This window comes from Taeniopygia guttata, chromosome 28 (assembly GCF_048771995.1).
Source record: "Taeniopygia guttata chromosome 28, bTaeGut7.mat, whole genome shotgun sequence".
Taxonomy (NCBI): Eukaryota; Metazoa; Chordata; class Aves; order Passeriformes; family Estrildidae; genus Taeniopygia; species Taeniopygia guttata.
Window position 1 is genome coordinate 842964 of NC_133053.1, and position 21042 is coordinate 864005.

Below are 21042 nucleotides of genomic sequence, written 5' to 3' on the forward strand. Positions count from 1 at the left end.
CCGGCCGTGCCTTTCCCCGCGCCCACGGAGCGCCCCGGTACCCCGGTGCCCCGGTGCCCCGGCTGCGGCGCCGCACCGTGTCCGGCAGGGGGCGCCGGCGCGCTACCGGCGCTCGGTACCGGCGGGGCGGGCGGGGGGCGCTGCCCGGGCGGGACCCTCGGGCCGGGACCAGCGGGGAGCTCCCGGTGCCGCTCCTCACCGCCGCTCCGCTTCCCGGCAGCGCTGCCGCGACCCCGCCGAGGCCGCCCCGTCGGGCCCGGGCCCGGTAGCGGCGGTGGGCGCCGTGCGCCGGCGTTTCTCCGGGACCCCGCTGCTGCCGCCGCTGGGCTGCCGGTTGGCGGAGGCGGCCCGAGCCCCCGAGCCCGAGGCTGCCCGGGTGGTGTTCACCATCGAGGAGAGCGGCCCGAGCAGCGGCGATGAGTCCGAGCCCCCCCGGTAAGGGCGGGACGGGGGGAGGTGATGCCCCGGTGGCACCGGGAATGAGTTACCGGGCAGGGCACGGCTGGCGGGGACGCTCCGGGGTTCAGCACCGGCGGCCGGACAGCGGCACCGGGGCAGAGCACCCGGTGGGTTGGGGACAAACTCTTCTGTCACCGACCCCGCTGTGCCAGCCCCGGGATGCCCACTGTGATCACCGTCCGTCCCTGTCACCCCCAACTCTCCTGTCCCCACTGTCCCCATAGCGCTGTCCCTGTCACCCCCACCCTGTCCTCACCCTCCTCCCCCTCCTTGTCGCCATCCCGTGGCCCTGCCAGAGCCACCAAGGGCTGGCCTGGCCCTGCCGAGGTGACCTCGGTCCCTCCCGCGGTGGCTCGGGCCCAGCTGTGCTGCTGCCGGGCTATTTTTGGGCCATTCCCCCTGTCCCGTGCCTCTCCCAGCCCAGCTTGTGGGGACAGCAACGAGCTGGCACAGCCCAGGGACATGGCTCTGGTGTCACTTGTCCTCCAGGCCTGCACAGACACGTGGGGACAGTGACACTCCGATAAGGACTGGCTGTCCTGCTGCCAGCCAGCACAGGGGGCTCTGCCCTCCGTGCCACGTCCCCTGCTGTCCCCGTGTCCTGCCATCCCTCCGCCCTGATGTCCCCAGGGTCATGCTTGCAGTCCCTTGAAAGCCAAGGTGACGCCTCCAGGACCCCCTCGGGTGGGTTTTGGGGTCCCTGATGGGGCTGGCGTGGCAGGGGGGGCTCTGGTGCTGTCCCCCCTGGTGGGTATTTTTGTGGCCCTCAGGAACAGCAGGGAGCCACATCCTGCTGCCTCAGGCTGGGCAGGTGTCAGCTGCCACGGCCACCCCACAGTGTCACTGTCACTGGTCCTGCTGCTCCCTGTTCTGCTCCGGAGTGGCTCCAGCACCAGGGATGGGCTGGGGCTCGGGGTGGGGTGGGTTTGGCTCTCACAGGTCCCTCGGTGGCACCGTGACATGTCCACACCACGTGTCTGGGATGCTCCAAGCTCAGCTGTGTCCCTCGGTGGCACCGTGGCACAGCCACACCGCCCGTCCAGGGTGCTCCAGACTCAATTGTGTCCCTCAGTGGCACCGTGGCACAGCCACACCGCCTGTCCAGGGTGCTCCAGACTCAGTTGTGTCCCTCGGTGGCACCGTGGCACGTCCGCTCCGTCCGTCTGGGTCCCTGGAGGATTTTCGTGGGTCCCTGGGGGATTTTCGTGGGTCCCTGGGGGATTTTCGTGGCTCCCTGGGGGATTTTCGCGGGGCATTTTCCCGTGTCCCCGGGCAGAGCACCCCTGCCCTTTCGGGAGCAGCTGCCGCGGGGACAGCAGGGTGGCCGGTGGCACCGGGCCAGCGAGGGGCCACGTGCCCGGCCCGCCGGGCGCACCGGGGGGGGACCGGCTCCGTGCGCGGCTGCCGGAGCCAGACAGTTGTTTAATTTCCCAGGCGCAGGGCCGGGAGGGGGATGGAAAGTTTCCCGGGGCCGCCGGGACCGGGACGGCCGCACGCTTCCTGCTGCGCACCGGGGGCGGCGGGGCCCCGCCGCCGGCCCGGGGGTCCCTGAGCCGGCCATGCTGCCCACCGCGCACTGCTCGCCGGGGGCTTCTCCGGCCACGTCCCCCCGCAATTCTCCCGTCCTCTTCAGGAAGCTCCTGATGAGCCAGAGCATCCGCCTGCAGCGGCGCTTCACCGTGGCGCATCCCCTCTGGTAAGGGGGGACGCCGCGGGTCCCGCGTGGGGGTGGCACCAGCCCGTGCTGCCGGCCTGGGGACAGCGGCTCTCCCCGGACTGGTGCCACGGGCCCACGGGGACGCGGAGGGGACAGCGGGTGTCCCCACGGGGTCAGCGGGAGCGCCGGACGAGCGGGGCTGAGCACGGACACGCTCACGGCAGCGATGGCCACGCAGGGACCCCGCTGGGGACAGAGGGGGGCTCTGCCCTCCGAGCCACGCGCCGTGGGGTTGGTTTTGGGGTGCCGGCCCCACTTGCTGTGGGGCTCAGCGCATCCCTCCTCTGCAGCGACAACATCTATTTATAGCGGCCCCCCCAGCCCGGCACGGACACCGCTCGGAGGTCATTAGCGCTGAAACGAGGGGGGTTAATTGGGCACCAACCCCGTGGCAGCGGCGGGTGTCCCCCGGGGCTGTCCCCCGCGGTGGCAGCGAGGTCAGGGGTGGTGGCACGGGGCCGGGAACAGGCGCGGGCATCACCCCGCGGGGCCGTCGGAGGGACAAAGCGGCTTTGTGCGGTCGGTACCATCGGGGCTGGGAAGCCGAGGCAGGAAAACAAGGGGCTGCGGGGTGGCATGACGCGGTGCCGGCTGGCACTGCCACTGCCGCCGCCGGGCACGGCCGTGCCACAGCCACCGGCGCCGCCGCAGCGGGACGATGCTGCCGGGCAGCCGGTGCCCGTCCCGGAGGCACTCGTGCATCGGGTGAGTGCCGGGGACGCGGTGGCCCCGGTGCCATCTGCGCTTCCCCGCTGCTCTGGGGTGGCTGCGGGAGGGGACAGGCGCTGGGTGGCCCTGGCCGTGTCCCTGCTGCGTGCAGCCTTTCCCATGACCCCGGGGCCGGCGGAGCAGCAGGGTGGGTGAGGCGGCTTGGGGACACTGTGGGGTCACCATCCCTGTCCCCTGTCCCCCCTGGGTGCACACGGCTGCCAGGTGACTCCGGCTGGGGTGCCCCTGGGCCGCCGCCAGCGTGTCCCCAGGGGCCGGGGCTTGGCTTCTGCGGCGGTTTCTGTCCTTCGATGTCCCCTGGCTCTGTGCCGTGGCTGGATGTTGTCCCCTCCATGGGACACGGCACCTCGAGACGGGGCTGATGGAGGCTTTGGAGGACTTGGGACCGTGGTGCTGGTGACAGGTAGGGGGAGGGACAGGCAGGAGCCAGCCCTTCCTGGGGTCCCTGGAGCTGGGAGCCTCAGGGCAGCAGGTCCTGTCCCACCCGGGTGACACGGGACAGCCCGGCTCTGCCAGCCGGTGTCCCAGAGCCCGCTGTGCCAGCCGGAGCTGCGGGTCTGCACCGAGCTGGGCCCGTTCTCAGCAGCAGGGCCAGACCGGGCACCGGTGTCACCACAGGGTCACCGAGCCAGAGCGTGCTGGACAGAGCGAGATGGTGGCACAGACACCCCGAGAAACCCAACAGCATCCCCTGGGCTCAGGTCCCTGTGCCACGTCCCCCGTGCCAGCCTTGTCCCCTGTCCCCTCACAGCTTTGACCTGGAGAATGGCCCCCCCGGCCGGGGCACCCTGGACCCCCAGGCCAGCCCGGGCGCGGGGCTGGTCCTGCAGGGCACCTTCTCCCACGGCCAGCGCCGAGAGTCCTTCCTCTACCGCTCCGACAGCGACTACGACCTGTCCCCAAAAGCCATGTCCCGCAACTCCTCCATCGCCAGCGACCTGTGAGTGTCCCCCAGCCCGCACCCCCGGGACAATCCTCCCCTTCCCTTCCCTCCCCTCCCGAGCCTCATGCTCCCTGTGCTCCCCCAGGCATGGAGAAGACATGATCGTCACCCCCTTTGCCCAGGTAAGTGCCACGGGGGACACAGGAGGGGACAGGGGGTGGGTGTCCCGGGGGGGTCCGCCCGACCCCAGCCCCCTGTCCCCCCCCAGGTCCTGGCCAGCCTCCGCACCGTCCGCAGCAACCTCAGCCACCTCCAGGACCGCGCTGGCATCAAGTGAGTGGCGGGGCGAGGATATCACCCGAGTGGGGACCCCGCCCCACGGTGACGGGGGGGTGGGCACCGCTGTGGGGGTCGCAGGCACTGAGCCCCCCGTGTTTCCCAGGCGGGGATCGAGCAGCAGCCTGCCCTCGGCGAGCAAGGCCAGCCTCTGCGGTGAGTGCCGGCGGGGACGGTGCTGGGCAGATTTGGGGACGAGCTGGCTGTCCCCGTGTCCCCAGGCTGTGTCCTGCCGTGCCCTGGGGGTGCAGCATCCCCTCCCCGCCCAAACCAAGGCAGAGCTGCGGCTTTGCCCTTTGGGATCCATGTCTGGTTTTCGGCAGCTCCTCCCGCCCTTGGCGGCGGTGGAAAAGCTCCGCTTGACGTCAAAGCTTCCATTAATAAAGGCCGGCGGTGAACGGGGCCCCGCGGGAGCGCGGCTGCCCCCGGGGCTGGCTGTCACCCCGCGGGACAGCGTGGCACGCCGCGTGCCGGGGCTGCCACCCCACGGGGACAACGTGCGGGGCCGAGCCCACCGCCCGGGGATGCCTGACCCCCATCCCCACATCCCCCCGTGCCCCCCACCGCCGCCCCGCTCGGGGGGCGCTGCCAGCCCCCCGGGGTTGGGGTGGCACCGGGTCCCCCGTGGCGGGTGGCCGCGCTGCTGGCAGGTCCCTTGCCAAGCTGGCGGGTGCCCCCAGCAGAAGATGCCCAGCAGAAGCTCTCGAGGGAGACCCTGGAGGAGCTGGATTGGTGCTTGGACCAGCTGGAGACGCTGCAGACCAGGCACTCGGTCAGCGAGATGGCCTCCAACAAGGTAAGGACCTTACCAGGGTCATGGGGACCCCAGAGCCCCCCGGGGCGTCCTGGCAGCCCCCCACACCGCTGACCCTGCCAACCCCCCGCAGTTCAAGCGGATGCTGAACCGGGAGCTGACACAGCTCTCGGAGACCAGCCGCTCCGGGAACCAAGTGTCCGAGTACATCTCCAGCACCTTCCTGGGTGAGCACCTCCCACCCACCCCGGGGTCACCTCCCACCCGGGGTCACCTCCCACCCCGGGGTCACCTCCCGCCCCGGGGTCACCTCCCGCCCCGGGGTCACCTCCCCGCTGGCACCAGCGTGGCCTTTGTGTCCCCAGAGAGCTGGGGTGCCCACGGGGATGATGCCAGCGGAGGGTCCCACTTGCTTCTTGTGGAGGGTTGGAATGGGGGGACACAGTGGGATTTGTCCCACAAATGTCACAGCGTGTGTCCTGGCTGGGAGTGCTGGCTCATACTGGTGTATACTGGTGTATACTGGTGTATACTGGTGTATACTGGTGCACTGGGGCTGTTGGGGCCACCCTTGTGTGCCTGGAGGAGTGTCCAGGGGTCCCCTGGCAGATGTGTGGCCTGTGGATGGGTAAAGTGCTGCGGCCCCCCCAGATTGTCCCAGCGTGACCCGGGGAGATGCCGGCGGTGACGTTCAGGCTCCTGCCCCGCTCACGGCCTCCCGGTGTCACCCCAGACAAGCAGCACGAGGTGGAGATCCCCTCGGCACTGGCCAAGGACAAGGAGAAGGAGCGGAGGAAGCGCCCCATGTCGCAGATCAGCGGCGTCAGGAAGCTCAAGCACGGCTCCAGCCTGGCCGCCGCCGGCATCCCGCGTTTCGGGGTGCGCACGGACCACGAGGCGCTGCTGGCCAAGGTGGGTCCTGCAGGGGTGACCCCCCCAGAGCGCGGGGTCCCCAACGCCACCCCCCCATGGATCTCTGTCCCTCTGCTCCCCAGGAGCTGGAGGACACCAACAAGTGGGGTCTCGACGTGTTCAAAGTGGCCGAGTACTCGGGGAACCGCCCGCTGACCGTCATCATGTACAGCATCTTCCAGGTGAGCGTCCCACCGCGGGTCCCTGTGCCGGTGGCCGGGCGGGGACGAGCCACCTCCCGCCTCCCCGCAGGAGCGGGACCTGATGAAGACCTTCCGCATCCCCGTCAACACCTTCATCACCTACATGCTGACGCTGGAGGACCACTACCACGCCGACGTGGCCTACCACAACAGCCTGCACGCCGCCGACGTGGCGCAGTCCACGCACGTCCTGCTCTCCACGCCCGCGCTGGAGGTGATTCCCGCTCAGCCCAGGCCAGCCAGGAGCGCCTGGCGGGGCCGTACCGCGTCCCCAACGCCTCCTCCCGCCGTTCCTAGGCTGTCTTCACGGACCTGGAGATCATGGCTGCCATCTTTGCCAGCGCCATCCATGATGTTGACCACCCCGGGGTCTCCAACCAGTTCCTCATCAACACCAGTGAGACGGGGTGCAGGGATGGACCTGCGGGATACTGGGGGACCCCAGGGGTCACCCCGGGGTGACCAGTGCCGTCTCACAGACTCGGAACTGGCCCTGATGTACAACGACGCCTCGGTGCTGGAGAACCACCACCTGGCCGTGGGCTTCAAGCTCCTCCAGGAGGAGAACTGCGACATCTTCCAGAACCTGAGCAGGAAGCAGAGGCAGACGCTCCGAAAAATGGTCATCGACATGGTATGGGGGGGGCCGGAGCACCCCGGGGTGGGGTCTGCACTGGGGGGTCAGGCTGAGACCCGTTCCCACCTCTCCCTGCCCAGGTGTTGGCCACAGACATGTCCAAGCACATGAACCTGCTGGCGGATCTGAAGACCATGGTGGAGACCAAGAAGGTGACCAGCCTGGGGGTGCTGCTGCTGGACAACTACTCTGACCGGATCCAGGTGGGGACGCAGCTGGGGAATCCTTCCCAGCGCTGCGGGCGTCCATCCTCGCTCTGGCCTGCTGGGATTTGGTGCCACCACCACCCCAAATCCAACTGGGGGGCCAAGCGAGTTGGTGGCACGGCGTGGGTGGCGCTGAGGGACAGAGGACACAGCGTCCACGCCCGCAGGTCCTGCAGAACATGGTGCACTGCGCCGACCTCAGCAACCCCACCAAGCCCCTGGAGCTGTACCGGCAGTGGACCGACCGCATCATGGTGGAGTTCTTCCGCCAAGGAGACCGGGAGCGGGAGAAGGGCATGGAGATCAGCCCCATGTGCGACAAGCACACCGCCTCCGTGGAGAAGTCCCAGGTGGGGCGGCAGCCTGGGCACGGGGCGGGGGACGCAGGGCCGGGCGGGGGGCTCAGCTCTGCGTCCCCCCAGGTGGGATTCATCGACTTCATCGCCCACCCGCTGTGGGAGACCTGGGCCGACCTGGTGCACCCCGACGCGCAGGAGCTGCTGGACACGCTGGAGGACAACCGGGAGTGGTACCAGAGCATGATCCCGCGCAGCCCCTCGCCCCCGCCCGAGCCGCCCGCGCCGTCCCCCGCCACCGCCGACAAGTTCCAGTTCCAGCTGGCGCTGCAGGAGGAGGAGGAGGAGGAGGGTGAGTCGGACACGGAGCCGGAGGGGGCCGAGAGCCCCTTGGAGGAGGACAACAGCGGCTCCAAGACACCGGGCACGGATGACTCGGAGGCTGCCGACGCCAAGCGCCCGTCGCCCGGCCCCGGGGACCGGGACTCGCCTGTCCCCCGCCCCAGGGACGTGGACAACCGGCAGGCGCTGGAGGGGACGCTGCCCAAGGACGGTGGCAGCGGGTGCTCGGTGCCAGGGCCCGAGGACAGCCAGGGGCTGTGCCTGGACACAGAGGGCAACGTCACATTCCTGTCCCTGGGCACGTAGCGCCACCGGCCCGGGGGTCCCCTGGCTGCTGGGGGGGACGTGGGACTGGGCACGGCCCTGAGCTGGCACTGGGGACAGCGGGGAGCTGGCACTGGGCAGCACTGGCACCGCAGGAGCTCGGAGGCACCCAGGATGTGTCCCCGTTCGGGACCTGCATGGGTCCTGACAGGTAGGAGGACGCTGCTGGTCTCCCCGGGAAAGGTCCCTGTCCCCTTCAGACAGGGCGTGGGGACACCCCAGCCCTGGGGACATCCCAGCCCAGGGGCTGCAGCAAGGAGCATTCCAGCACCTTCCCGGGTGTCCCCTTGCAGGAGGGCAGCCCATGGTGGGACAAGGTGGGCAGAAGGTGCTGGTGACACCCCCAGCACCAGGCACCAGCACGGGCACGGCTCAGAGCTTTATTTATTTGGGGATAGGTTCACTTTTTAAAGCCTTTTGTAGCTCACTTTTTACTATGGGCCTCCCCGAGGCACACACGCATTTTTTTGGGGCGGAAAGATGCATTTTTTGGGGAGAAAACTTGCATTTCTGCTCTGCGATCGCTCCAAACGCCATTTGCATTTCACATGTGGGACCCTGGCGGGCACTGTCACCACCCCCCACCTCCATCTCCACCTGGGGCAGGGTCCTTTGGGATTCTTCTTCCCCTCCCAGAGATTAAACCCGGTTTGTTCCACCCTAAACATGAGCCTCCTAAGCGCCTCTGTGTGTCACGGGAGCCGCAGCCGATGTCCCCAGGGGCCGGTTCGGTGGTTGGTGGCACCGGGCAGGGCCAGGCTGTGTGCTGGAACAAAAGCCAGCTCCTCCCTGGAAACGCAGATCCAGCACTGGCAAACACAACCTGCCAAGGTAAATATTTAATCGCCGGCTTGGCGCGGTGCGGAGCCCGTTCCTGCCTCTTCCGCATTGCTCCCCACGGTGATTTCTCCCCACAAACACGTCCCCACCCACGGCACTGCCCTGGCACCTGGGGCCCTCGCCCCCTGCCCGCCCTGGCAGCAGCAGGGCCTCGGGAGCTGCTGGTTCTTCCCCAGCCCAGCCCTTCTCCAGGTCCTGCCCGGCGTGGCGGTGGCTCCGTGCCATCCCTGCTGGGTGCCGATGTCCCCCTGTCTGTCCAGAGGCTCTGTGCTCTCAAATTCCTCGAATCCAGATCCAGCCCAACTCTGCCAGGCTGGAGTGGGGCAGGTGGAAAAAGCCCTTTTTTCCCCCATTTCTGGCTGAGGGGCTGTCGCCTGGGGAAGGTGATGGAAAATGGCCACAGCAGCCTGGCTCTGTCCCTAATTCTGGCTCCATCCTACAGCTGGATCCACCCCGAATTCTGGATCCATCCCTAATTCTGGATCCATCCCTAATTCTGGATCCGTCCTATAGCTGGATCCACCCCTAATTCTGGATCCATCCCTGAGCCAGGATCCAACCCTGAGTCTGGATCTATCCCTAATTCTGGCTCCATCCTACAGCTGGATCTATCCCTAATTCTGGATCCATCCCTAATTCTGGCTCCATTCCTAATTCTGGATCTGTCCTATAGCTGGACCCTCCCCGATTCTGGCTCCATCCCTGAGCCTGCATGCATCCTTAATTCTGGCTCCATCCCCAGTTCTGGCTCCATCCCTGCCCCCGTGCCCATCCCCGTGTCCGGCTCGGTGCAGGGCCAGAGGCTCCGGGCGGGGCCGGGCGGGGCCGGGCAGGGCCGGGGGCTCCGGGCAGGGCCGTGCCCCGGGGCCGCCATATGCTGCCGGGCCTAATCCCGCCGGAGCCTCAGGGCGATGGAGGACATGGCCGCCCACCTGCGCAGCGGCCCCGCCTCAGCGCCAGCCGCCCCATCACGGCAAGGATCAGCCCGCCCGCGGCTGCCGGCCTAGGGGAAGGCGTCGCGATAGCGCGCCATGTCGCGACAGGGAGGCTGTCAAAACTCGCCCCCCCCCCTTGAGCGGGAATGGTTCGCCCCACACCCCCGCCGGCGCAGGGGTGGTTCATCCCGCGCCCCGCGCAGCGCGGCCGGACCGCACCACTGCGCGCTGCCGGAGGAGGGGGCGGCGCCCACCACCGCGCCGGGAGGGGGGGGTCTCCTCCCCCGCGTCCGCCCGCTGTCCATCAAAGCGCGCCGCCGAGCCAATCAGCGCCTCCCTCAGGGGCGCGCCCATGACGTCCGAGCTGATTTACATAAGAGAGCCACGCCCCTCTGCCTACGTCACCTGCGCTCCGCATCTGCTGCAGTCGCTGCGGGGAGGAGGCGGCGGCGCGAGCGCGGCAGAGGTGAGACCCCCCCCCCACCCCATCCCCCAACCGGGACCCCCCCCCGGGACCCCCCCGGGACCCCCCCACAGCGACAGCCCCGCAGGGCTCCCCCGAACCCCCTCCGTGACCCCCCGGCACCGGGAGGGGAGGCGGGGGGGGGGGGTGATGATGATGATGATGATGATGATGATGATGGATGCGGCACAGGGGGGGCTGCGCAGGGACCGAGTGGGTGCAGAGGGATCGGGCCTGCGGGGAGGAGCAGGGGGTGACCCCCCCCCATCAGCCCCGTGTGCACCTCGTGTCAGCACCCTGATCCCCCCTATCAGCACCCTGACCCCCTCTATCAGCACCCTGATCCCACCTATCAGCACCCTGACCCCCCCATCAGCACCCTGACTCCCCTTATCAGCACCCTGACTCCCCTTATCAGCACCCTGACTCCCCTTATGAGCACCCTGATCCCCCCTATCAGCACCCTGATCCGTCCTATCAGCACCCTGACCCCCCTTATCAGCACCCTGACCCCCGCTATGAGCACCCTGACCCCCCTGTCAACACCCTAGCCCCCCTCCTCGCAGCACTCTGCCCCGCCACCCTGCAATCAGCACCCTGTGCACCCCCCCATCAGCACCCTGAACCCCTTCCTTGCATCACTGCACCCTCTCCCCAAACATCAGCACCCCGAAATGCCCATCAGCACCCCAAAACCCTCATCAGCACCCTGCACCCCTCATCAGGACCCTGCACCCCTCATCAGGACCCCAAAACCCTCATCAGCACCCTGCACCCCTCCCTGCAGCGCCCTGCACCCCCTCCACGTGCCCCCAGCATCCCTGTGCTCCACCCTGGGCGAGCTGGGCTCTGTGCCCCCTTTTTTGGCATCGCCCTCCCCACGGTGCCCGGTGACACCCCCGGTGCCCGGTGACACCCCCGGTGCCCGGTGACACCCCCGGCTCCTCGCTGGCCACGCCGTGCGGGGGCTCTGCTGCCGGTGCCATTTTGTCACCGGGAAGATGCGGGAGAGGCTGCGGCGCCCCGGCCGCACCCGCAACGCCACGGCAACGCCGCGGTGGATCCCAGGAGCCACGGCAGATCTCGATCCCGGGAGCCACGGCAAATCCCGATCCCGGGAGCCACGGTGGATCCCAATCCCGGGAGCCACGGCAGATCCCGATCCCAGGAGCCACGGCAGATCCCGGGAGCCACGGCGGATCCCGGGAGCCACGGCGGACCCCGGGAGCCGTGGCAGATCCTGATCCCGGGAGCCACGGCAGATCCCGGTGGCCACGGCAAATCCCGGTGGCCACGGCAAATTCCCGTCAGCCGTGGCAAATCCCGGGAGCCGCAGCAAATCTCTGGGGCCACGGCAAACCCCGCAGGCCGCATGCCCCACATTTGCTGTGGACATACCGTGGTTCCTGCTGGGGGGTGACGGTGACGGGAGGTGACCTCTGTGAGCCCCTCAGGGCTGAGTGACCCACTGGTGGCCACGCCGTGACCCATCCTGAGCCAAAACCTCCCCGAAGTGGGGCCTGGCACCGCCGCCGGGCCCGTCACGGCCTCTCCTCCGCCTTGCAGATGGCGTCCGCTACCGACTCCCGCTACGGGCAGAAGGAATCCTCGGACCAGAACTTCGATTACATGTTCAAGATCCTGATCATCGGCAACAGCAGCGTGGGGAAAACCTCCTTCCTGTTCCGGTACGCCGACGACTCCTTCACGCCCGCCTTCGTCAGCACCGTCGGCATCGACTTCAAGGTCAAGACCATCTACCGGAACGACAAACGCATCAAGCTGCAGATCTGGGTGAGGAGAGAGAGCCTGGGGTACCCCGGAGCCCTGGGGTGGGGTGGGGTGATGGTGGGGGTGAGGGTCAGTGAGGGGTAATGGTCAGTGAGGGGTGGTGGTCAGTGTGAGGTGGTGGTCAGTGTGAGGTGGTGGTCAGTGTGAGGTGGTGGTGTGGGGGCTGACGGTCACTGTGGGCTGACAGTTACTCTGGGCTGGTGGTCACTCTGGGCTGACGGTCACTCTGGGCTGACGGTCACTCTGGGCTGACGGTCACTCTGGGTTGACAGTCACTCTGGGCTGATGGTCACTGTGAGCTGATGGTCACTGTGGGCTGATGGTCACTGTGGGCTGATGGTCACTGTGAGCTGACGGTCACTCTGGGCTGGCGGTCACTGTGAGCTGATGGTCACTCTGGGCTGGCGGTCACTGTGAGCTGACGGTCACTCTGGGCTGATGGTCACTCTGGACTGACGGTCACTCTGGGCTGATGGTCACTGTGAGCTGATGGTCACTGTGAGCTGATGGTCACTCTGGGGCTGATGGTCACTCTGGGGCTGACGGTCACTCTGGGGTAATGCTCGCCTGGGTGATGATGGTCACTGTGGAGCTGCCCCCACCAGGGTGATTCCAAGGTGGGGCTGGATCTGCCCCCATGGCCCCGCTGGCCCCCGGGGGTGTCCCCACAGCCCGGGGGTGACACTCTGCTGTCCCCGGGCAGGACACGGCCGGGCAGGAGCGGTACCGCACCATCACCACCGCCTACTACCGCGGGGCCATGGGCTTCATCCTCATGTACGACATCACCAACGAGGAGTCCTTCAACGCCGTGCAGGACTGGTGAGCGCCAGAGGGGCTCTGGGCACCCCACGCCGCCCCAGCCGCCCCCTCCCCACAATTCTGACCCCCCTCATCTCCCTCCCCCAAGGTCCACCCAGATCAAGACCTACTCCTGGGACAACGCCCAGGTCCTGCTGGTGGGGAACAAGTGTGACATGGAGGATGAGCGCGTGGTCTCCTCGGAGAAGGGCCGCCAGCTCGCCGAGCACCTGGGTGAGTTGGGGAGGGGGAACCTCCCACCGCAGCTGCCAGCCCGCGATTAATTTAATTAAGGGCTTAATTCCCTCCGTGTAATCGCTCTGCTCCGATATCGGCGGTGACTTGGCGCCCGGTGAGAAACCACAGAGTCGCTGCACACCCTGGACTCTCTGCCAGATGCTGGGGGGAGGATTTGGGGGGTTTTTTGGGTGGGAAAAAGGGGATTTCATGGCTGGCAGGTCCCAAACCCTTTGAATATTGAACGAGGAGCAGCAGCAGCCACGCGAGGCCGGACGCGGGGTCGCAGCTTTGACGTGCGTGTCCCTTGTCCCTCTGTCCCCCCCCCACTCCCCAAATCCAGGCTTTGAGTTTTTCGAGGCCAGCGCCAAGGACAACATCAACGTGAAGCAGACCTTCGAGCGGCTGGTGGACATCATCTGCGAGAAGATGTCGGAGTCGCTGGACACGGCCGACCCCGCCGTCACCGGCGCCAAGCAGGGCCCCCAGCTCACGGACCAGCAGGCCCCCCCCCACCAGGACTGTGCCTGCTAGGGGCCAGCCCCCCCAAAATCCCCCCAAAAAACCGGTCAGTGCACCCCAAACCCCCTCACCCCGGCCCCGCCCCGAGCTCCTCCTCTTGGGGGTCCCGCGGGGGCTTTTGCTGCTGATACCTCCGAAAGGGCTGCGGCCCCTCTAGGAGCCCCCCACCCCAATTCATTAGGCTATGCCCCCCCACCCCTTAATTTATTTTTAAGCCTGGGCTGGTAGAAAACTCCCCCCACCCCTGCCCCACCTCATTCTGCTTTTAATCACTGTCGAGAAACCATCACCCCCAGCCCCATCTCCCCTGGTGACCCCCACCCTGTCCTGGCACCCCCTGCCCTGGAGACCCCCCCTGTCCTGGGACCCCTGTCCTGGAGACCCCCTGCCCTTTTTCCTGCTCTGTCCTGGGACCCCCACCCTTTTTCCAGCCCTGGGACCCTCTGTCCTGTTATCCCTGTCCTGGTACCCCCTATCCTGGGACACCCCCCACCCTTTTTCCTGCTCTGGGACCCCCTGTCCTGGGACCCCCACCCCTTTTTCCTGGTCTGGGGTCTCCCCTGCCCTGGTCCCCCCCTACTCTGGGACCCCCTGTCCTCTTTCCCCTGTCCTGGGACCCCCCCCACCCCTTTTCCTGCTCTGGAACGCCCTGTTCTGGGACCCCCACCCCTTTTCCTGCTCTGGAACCCCCTGTCCTGGGGATCCCCCTGCCCTGGGACCCCCTTCCCAGTGTGTGGGTGCTGTGACAGGACCCCCCCAAATCCCCCCAGCCTTTTCCCCGAGCTCCTGGTGCCGGGGGCTCTCCGTGCCCGGCTTTCCTGCCCCTCCAGCTGGATGGATATTTCCTGACTCTTGTTTATTTGTATAAATAGATGCTAATTTATGCTCCCGCCGTCTTCCTCCTTGTACATACAGAAATTCCTTGTAAATAGGCGTAGGAAGTGACGCTGTGCGCGTGACCTGCTGTGCTGTGGCCGTGGTGGTGCATTTATATACATATATATATATATATTCTGATTTTTTTTTTGTTTCTCTCGGTGTGATAACCTTGCTTGTGAATATCACATTAAAAAAAAAAACCCACAAAAAAAAACCCCCAAAAAACAAAACCCCACCCCCACCCCCACAACCAAACGACGACAAAGCTGTTATTATTGAAATAAGATTTAAAATGAGAAATTGATTCGATCCATCAGCGAGGCCGAGCCAACTGGAGCGAATCGGCCCCGGGGTGGGCTCGTGGGGGGTGAGCAGGGTTAGATCGTGGCTGCTTTGCTCCAGGGATTTGGGATCTCGTGTTCCTGTAGTTCTGTGCTTCTGTGGAGACTGTGAATAAGTGGATATTCCCGTAGCCATGACAGAGCTGCCCTTTTATTTATTTTTCCTGGAGCGCTGTGTCTTTATTTTACAGATTTCCCTCTATTTCCTCCCCTCCCAACCATGATTCCATCTCCTTCCCTCCCCTTTCCCCCCCTCCTCCTCTTTTTTGTGAAGTTTACTTATGGAAGAGTTACACTGTACTGTACAAATGTCAAAAGTGTCAAAAAAAAAAAGAGTACAATTTCCTAAAAATCACTGTATTAAAAGAAATGTTGTGAAGAAATAAACCAATGCTGATCAGAAGTTCCTCGGGGTCCCTGAGTTGCCAGAGAGGAGCAAAATTAATTGGAATTTTTAAATTATCATCCCCCAGATGGCTCCCTGCTGCTGCCCCGGGTGTGTGGCAGCAGGGACCAGGGCACAGCATTAAGGCACAGCTTTAAAAATCAAGGGAAAAAAAAAAAAATCCCATTCAGGCAATTTTCCTTGCCACTGGCAATAATTCACTTCTTGGGCTTATGCAGGGAGCATCCAGCTTGCCCAGGGCTGGGAGCAGAGGGATGTGATGGCCCAAAATCTGCCAAAATTTGGCTCCAACCCCCCCCTCCTGCCGCAGAGCCGGCGGGCGCAATCTCATCCCTATTTATAGAGGATCCAGGTGGCTGCAGCCCCCGCCCGCAGCCGGGGGAGCTGAGGCAGCTCGGGGGAAATGATTTTATCCCTGAGCTGGAGGAGAAAAAGCAGCAGGGGAAGGAGTGAGGAGCTGCAGGGAGAGCAGAGGGGCAGCCAGAGCGGAGCACGGAGCGGGTTTGGCTTGGAATGACCTTCAATCCATCCCATTCCACCCCTGCCATGGCAGGGACACTTAAACTGCCCCTGGACGCTTCCAGGGATCCAGGGGCACCCACAGCTGCTCCGGGAGTTCCATCCCAGGGCCTCTCCACCCTCACGGGGAAGAATTCCTTCCCAAAATCTCCGTGCTGGGGATCCAGGTGAACGGAAGGTGCTGGAGGAGCAGCAAGGGACTGGTTTGCTCTGGAGAGGGAGCAAATCCAGCCAGGACCTTTCCCAGGGGCTGCAGCAGCTCCTCCTCACCAAGAAATCACTTCAGAGGTTCTCCTGCAACAAGAGATTCTTACGACCCCAGCTCATCTGTAATTAGCAGATGAGTTAATCAGCGGCAGGTGCTGGCTCTGGCTGGGGTGCTCCAGGATGCCCAGAAATCCAGGATGCCCAGAAAGCCTCGATGCCCAGAAATCCAGGATGTCCAGAAGCCGTCTGGCAGGATCCTCTGAAGCCCAGTCCCTCTCTAGGCGCTGGCGCTGCGTGGCTGCAAAACACCGAGGGGAGCCTGGGATGAGCCTGGCACTGCTGCAGGAGCAGGGATCATCCACCCTGAATCCTGCAGGAGCAGGGATCATCCACCCTGAATCCTGCAGGAGCAGGGATCATCCACCCTGAATCCTGCAGGAGCAGGGATCATCCCTCCTGGGCATCCTGCAGGAGCAGGGAGCATCCACCCTGAATCCTGCAGGAACAGGGAGCATCCACCGTGAATTCCAGGAATTCTGTGATTGTGTGAATTCTGTGATTCGTGTGAATTCTGTGACTGATTCTGTGAATTGTGTGAATTCTGTGATTCTGTGAATTGTGTGGATTCTGTGACTGTGTGATTCCGTGATTGTGTGAATTCTGTGATTGTGTGGATTCCGTGAATTGTGTGAATTCCGTGAATTGTGTGAATTCTGTGATTCTGTGAATTGTGTGGATTCTGTGATTCACCTGAATTCTGTGATTGTGTGAATTGTGTGAATTCTGTGATTCATGTGAATTCTGTGATTGTGTGAATTCCGTGAATTCTGTGATTGTGTGAATTCCGTGAATTCTGTGATTGTGTGGATTCTGTGAATTCCGTGAATTGTGTGAATTCTGTGATTCATGTGAATTCTGTGATTGTGTGATTCCATGATTCCGTGAATTCTGTGATTCTGTGAATTCTGTGATTCTGTGAATTGTATGAATTCTGTGATTGTGTGGATTCAGTGAATTCCGTGGATTCCCGGGGCGGGCAGGGCTCGGGGCGGGGCTCACCCGGTGTTTGAGGTAGGACAGGTAGGTGTCCCAGCCCAGGGTCACCACGTTGACGTAAAACACGCGGTAGGCGGGCGGCACGAAGAGGAAATTGAGGATCTGCGCCGCCGGCCACACGCTCCAGTCGGCCTGGGGAGGAACAGGGGCAGCTGGGACACCCCAGAGGGGCTCACCTTGTAAAACTCCCAAAATTTCTCCTTCACTGGAGCTTCTCCCACTCCCAGGGCACCCAGGAGGGGTTCACCTTGTAAAACTCCCAAAATTTCTCCTTCACTGGGGCTTCCCCTGTTCCCACAGCACCCGGGAGGGGCTCACCTTGTACAGTTCCCAAAATTTCTCCTTCAGCTCGTCCCAGCTCTCCTGCAGAGTCTGGCCCTCCAGGGTGCCGATGGCTGTGGGGACAGGAGGGGTCAGGAGGGGTCAGTGGGGATCGCTCCAGGCTGGGAATTGGGGTGGGAATTGTTGGGACAGGCTCCAAACCCCATCCCAGAGGGATGGAGTTCTGGGAAATGGGAAGGAAAGTGAAAGGGAAGGTCTGGGGAATGGCTGGGGGTGTGCCAGGGGGTGGGATGGAGATCGGGGAAAGTTCAGGGACTGGGGATGGAGATCAGGGAAAGGTTCTGGGACTGGGGATGGAGATCAGGAAAGGTTCTGGGATTTGGGGATCGAGATCAGGGAAAGTTCAGGGATTTGGGATGGAGATCAGGGAAAGTTCTGGGATTTGGGATGGAGATCAGGGAAAGGTTCTGGGATTTGGGATGGAGATCAGGGAAAGTTCTGGGGTTTGGGATGGAGATCAGGGAAAGGTTCTGGGATTTGGGATGGAGATCAGGGAAGTGTTCTGGGATTTGGGATGGAGATCAGGGAAAGGTTCTGGGATTTGGGATGGAGATCAGGGAAAGGTTCTGGGATTTGGGATGGAGAACAAAGAAAGGTTCTGGGATTTGGGATGGAGATCAGGGAAAGGTTCTGGGATTTGGGATGGAGTTCAGGAAAGGTTCTGGGATTTGGGATGGAGACCAGGAAAAGGTTCCTCCCCCTGAGGGTTCTGGGCACTGAATCCCCCAGGGAACAGCCCCAGCCCTGCCAGAGCTGCAGCGCTGCCTTTTGCCACACTAACCCTGAGGAGAACCTGCCAACGCTGCCCGCGAGGCTCCGAGCGCCCCGACCCTGCCCAAACACCCACCCCAAACCCGGGCACCAGCAGCAGCTCTGGCTGGGCTCTGGTGCCACGTACCCACGAAGTACCAGGCCCCCAGGCTGGGCGAGGCCACCAGCTGGTCCAGCAGCACCTTCTTCAGCACCGTCCTGAGGCAGCGCGCGCCGCGGGCGGGGAACGCCGCGTCCAGCCACAGGTACCAGAAATGCATCGGCGGCCCCAGGCTGCAGCCCACCACGAACATCCGCCCTGCAACGGCAGCACGGGGGGTTTGGGCAGGGGGTTCCTCCCCGGGAGGGTGGGGATGGATTCCCACAGCAGCTGTGGCTGCCCAAGGCAGGGCTGGGTGCTGTTACCCTGATTTTGTAAAATCAGGCTGCCCTGATTTTAAGTTGTTTTCTTTTATAATTATTTTAAAAGTTTTAAAGGTCTTTTACAAGTTTTCTATGCCTTTTGGTGCTTATGTATTTCTACTGAAGCTCTCACTCAAATGAGATATAAATAGTGTAAATAATGTAAATAATTATTCTTTTACCCTGATTTTTAAGTGTGTTTTCTTTCACAAGTTTTCTATGTCTTCCAATATTTAGGTATTTCTACTGGAGCTCTCACTCAAATGAGATATAAATAGTGTAAATAATGTAAATAATGATACTTTTACCCTGATTTTTAAGTGTGTTTTCTTTTACAATTATTTTAAAAGTTTTAAAGTTCTTTTACAAGTTTTCTATGCCTTCTGATGCTTATGTATTTCTACTGCAGCTCTCACTCAAATGAGATGTAAATAGTGTAAATAATGTAAGCAATGATTCTTTTACATTCACGTAAATAATGATTGTTTTATGTTCTTCTTTGTAAGGAGAGAAAATTCATGAACTGTTGGTTTTAGAGAGGTGACAATTCCACCCTCCAATCTGCTGCCACTCTTACAACTCTATATATCACCAATGAAATTTCCTCTCTGGAACTCACCGAGCCTCTGTGCACTCGTTTTGTGTCCAACAGTGACAGGGCGGGGTGTGGATGCTGTGGGGTGTCTGTGGGGTTTGGGTGCTGCAGGATGTCCCTTCCCTTGGGTTTGAGTGCTGCAGGGTGTCTCTGATGTTTGGGTGCTGCAGGGTTTGGGTGCTGCAGGGTGTCCCTGCCCTGGGGTTTGGGTGCTGCAGGGTTTGGGTGCTGCAGGGTGTCTGTGGAGTTTGGGTGCTGCAGGGTGCCCCTGCCCTAGGGTTTGGGTGCTGCAGGGTGTGGGTGCTGCAGGGTGAGGCTGCTGCAGGGTGTCCCTGCTCTGGGGTTTGGGTACTGCAGGGTGTGGGTGCTGCAGGGTGCCCCTGCCATCCCTCCGTGCCATCCCTCTGTGCCATCCCCCCGTGCCATCCCCCCGTGCCATCCCTCTGTGCCATCCCCCCGTGCCATCCCCCCGTGCCATCCCTCTGTGCCATCCCTCCCGTCCCGGTGCTCACCGGTGCGCGCGGGCTGCACGGGGCTCTCGGGGTGCCGGTGGCGGTGCCAGCGCTGCTGCAGGCTGTCCCCCGCCGCCAGGAGCCCCCCGCAGCTCAGGGTGTTGGTGAGGAGCAGCAGCCGGCCCGAGAACAGCGAGCGCCAGGAGCGCCGCAGCATCCTGCGCCACGGCACGGCACCGGGACCGGGACTGGCACCGGGACTGGCACGGCACCGGTGGGTCACGGCTGGAATAGAGCTGGGACAGTGCCCCCAGTGCCCCCCAGTTACCCCAGTGCCCCTCAGTTCAGTCACTGCAGGGACAGGGCTGGGACAGTGCCCCCAGTGCCCCCCAGTACCTCCAGTGCCCCCCAGTTCCAGTCACAGTTGGGATGGGGCTGCCCCAGTTCCTCCCAGTTCAGTTCCAGTCACTGCAGGGACAGGGCTCCCAGTGCCCCCAGTTACCCCAGGACCCCCCAGTGCTCCCAGTGCCCCCCAGTTCAGTTCCAGTCACTGCAGGGACAGAGCTGCCCCAGTGCCCCCCCAGTTCCCCGAGTTTGGCTCCCTGTGCCCCCCCAGTTCTCCCAGTCTGGTCCCGGGTACCCTCCCAGTTCCCCCAGTTCTCCCCTCTGCATCTCCCAGTTGCTCCGGCCGCACCCTTCCAGTGCCCCCAGTGTTCCTGCCGTGTCCCCCAGTGCCCCCAGACCCCTCTGCCATCGCCCCCAGTGCCCCCCTGTGCCCCCCAGTGCCCCCAGACCCCTCTGCCATCGCCCCCAGTGCCCTCCCAGTGCCCCCCGGTACCTCCCAGTGCCCCCAGACCCCTCTGCCATCGCCCCCAGTGCCCCCCAGACCCCTCTGCCATCGCCCCCAGTGCCCCCGTCCCGACCCCCTGCGCGCTCCCCGTTATCTCTGTGTCCCTCCACTCCCCCCGCTGGGTCCCCAGCGCCCCTTCCCGGTCACCACCCGGTTCCCGGTGCCTCCGGTGCCCCCCAGGTGCCCCCCCCGCCCCTACCGGGCGCTGCCGCCGCCCGGACGCGGAACCGGCGAGCACCACGTGACAGCAGCGACTTCCGCTTCCTGCGCCGCCATGACACCTACAGGGGCATGGGGGCCGCCATGACACCTACGGGGGCACGGGAGGCCGCCATGACACCTACAGGGGCCGCCATGACACCTACAGGGGCAGCACCGGCCCAGGGGCTCATGGTGGGGCGAGCTGGGCATGGCCCAGGGGATCCCCGCGGTGCCCCAGCCCTGCCCTGTGCCCGACACCCGGTCTGGGGGCAGCAGAGGGGCTGGGGAGCCCTGGGTGCTGGGATATCCCCGTGGTGGTGGCCATGACGAGCGGCAGCAGCGCTGTCGGGGCTGACACCGCCGCTCTCCTCACTCTGCAACTGCCACTGGGGTCCCTCAGGTGTGGGGAGACCCTCCAGGCTGTGCCCAGAGCCTTCAGGATTCCTTGAGAGGCTTCTCTTCGGAGCTGGAACATCGAGCCCGCGTCACCTCGGTTGTGGGGGGCAGCGGAAGGGCTGGGGGGACGCTGGTGCTGCTCGTCCTGGGGGTTTGTCACTCCCGAGGACATCCTGAGGGAACTGAGGCTTCTTCCTCAGCCATGTGGGGCAGACCTGGCTGGGAACTGCAGGCAGAG

At 64.1% G+C, this 21042-nt stretch overlaps 3 protein-coding genes and 1 long non-coding RNA gene across 9 annotated transcripts; 2 read left to right on the plus strand and 2 right to left on the minus strand.

Moving 5' to 3' along the window:
* Nucleotides 1–234: 234 nt before the first annotated feature.
* On the plus strand, nt 235–8463 carry PDE4C (phosphodiesterase 4C). 5 transcript variants are annotated; one of them, XM_072919391.1, is made up of 15 exons: nt 235–435; nt 3657–3845; nt 3934–3970; nt 4057–4121; nt 4231–4280; nt 4808–4920; nt 5012–5105; nt 5612–5790; nt 5874–5972; nt 6043–6207; nt 6291–6390; nt 6473–6627; nt 6711–6833; nt 7004–7186; nt 7259–8463. In XM_072919391.1, the coding sequence occupies exons 2-15, from the start codon at nt 3814–3816 to the stop codon at nt 7778–7780; spliced, it is 1917 nt and encodes a 638-aa protein (XP_072775492.1). In that variant the 5' UTR covers nt 235–435; nt 3657–3813; the 3' UTR covers nt 7781–8463. The 5 variants fall into 5 exon arrangements, with proteins under 5 accessions (XP_072775492.1, XP_072775491.1, XP_030112567.4 ...); XM_072919390.1 differs by having other exon boundaries at nt 236–435; nt 7331–8463; XM_030256707.4 differs by lacking the exon at nt 235–435 and adding an exon at nt 1869–2155.
* Nucleotides 8167–9748, minus strand: LOC140680771 (uncharacterized). Its single transcript, XR_012052165.1, has 2 exons — nt 9571–9748; nt 8167–8621 (listed from the first exon to the last, which is right to left on the minus strand). It is a non-coding gene; the product is annotated as an uncharacterized lncRNA (long non-coding RNA).
* Nucleotides 9749–9886: 138 nt separating this feature from the next.
* Nucleotides 9887–15010, plus strand: RAB3A (RAB3A, member RAS oncogene family). Its single transcript, XM_030256770.4, has 5 exons — nt 9887–10039; nt 11603–11830; nt 12531–12649; nt 12738–12862; nt 13209–15010. The coding sequence occupies exons 1-5, from the start codon at nt 9926–9928 to the stop codon at nt 13397–13399; spliced, it is 777 nt and encodes a 258-aa protein (XP_030112630.3). The 5' UTR covers nt 9887–9925; the 3' UTR covers nt 13400–15010.
* On the minus strand, nt 14949–20988 carry MPV17L2 (MPV17 mitochondrial inner membrane protein like 2). Of its 2 annotated transcripts, XM_072919392.1 has the most exons (6): nt 20407–20988; nt 19418–19653; nt 18036–18206; nt 17114–17190; nt 16799–16927; nt 14949–16037 (listed from the first exon to the last, which is right to left on the minus strand). In XM_072919392.1, exons 1-6 carry the CDS (start codon nt 20616–20618, stop codon nt 16017–16019), a joined length of 846 nt encoding a protein of 281 aa, XP_072775493.1. In that variant the 5' UTR covers nt 20619–20988; the 3' UTR covers nt 14949–16016. The 2 variants fall into 2 exon arrangements, with proteins under 2 accessions (XP_072775493.1, XP_072775494.1); XM_072919393.1 differs by lacking the exon at nt 16799–16927.
* Between the last annotated feature and the right edge of the window lie 54 nt (nt 20989–21042).

Coding starts and splice junctions, on each gene's coding strand:
- PDE4C (XM_030256707.4), top strand. CDS start 2,019: ATGCTGCCCACCGCGCACTGCTCGCCGGGGGCTTCTCCGGCCACGTCC. Junction 2,156..3,656: donor ACCGTGGCGCATCCCCTCTG/GTAAGGGGGGAC, acceptor GTCCCCTCACAG/CTTTGACCTGGAGAATGGCC. Junction 4,281..4,807: donor GAGCAAGGCCAGCCTCTGCG/GTGAGTGCCGGC, acceptor TGCCCCCAGCAG/AAGATGCCCAGCAGAAGCTC.
- MPV17L2 (XM_072919392.1), bottom strand. CDS start 20,618: ATGCCCAGCTCGCCCCACCATGAGCCCCTGGGCCGGTGCTGCCCCTGT. Junction 17,191..18,035: donor GGGGGCCTGGTACTTCGTGG/GTACGTGGCACC, acceptor CTGTCCCCACAG/CCATCGGCACCCTGGAGGGC. Junction 16,928..17,113: donor AATTTTGGGAACTGTACAAG/GTGAGCCCCTCC, acceptor GTTCCTCCCCAG/GCCGACTGGAGCGTGTGGCC.
- RAB3A (XM_030256770.4), top strand. CDS start 9,926: ATGACGTCCGAGCTGATTTACATAAGAGAGCCACGCCCCTCTGCCTAC. Junction 12,650..12,737: donor TTCAACGCCGTGCAGGACTG/GTGAGCGCCAGA, acceptor CCCTCCCCCAAG/GTCCACCCAGATCAAGACCT. Junction 12,863..13,208: donor CCAGCTCGCCGAGCACCTGG/GTGAGTTGGGGA, acceptor CCCCAAATCCAG/GCTTTGAGTTTTTCGAGGCC.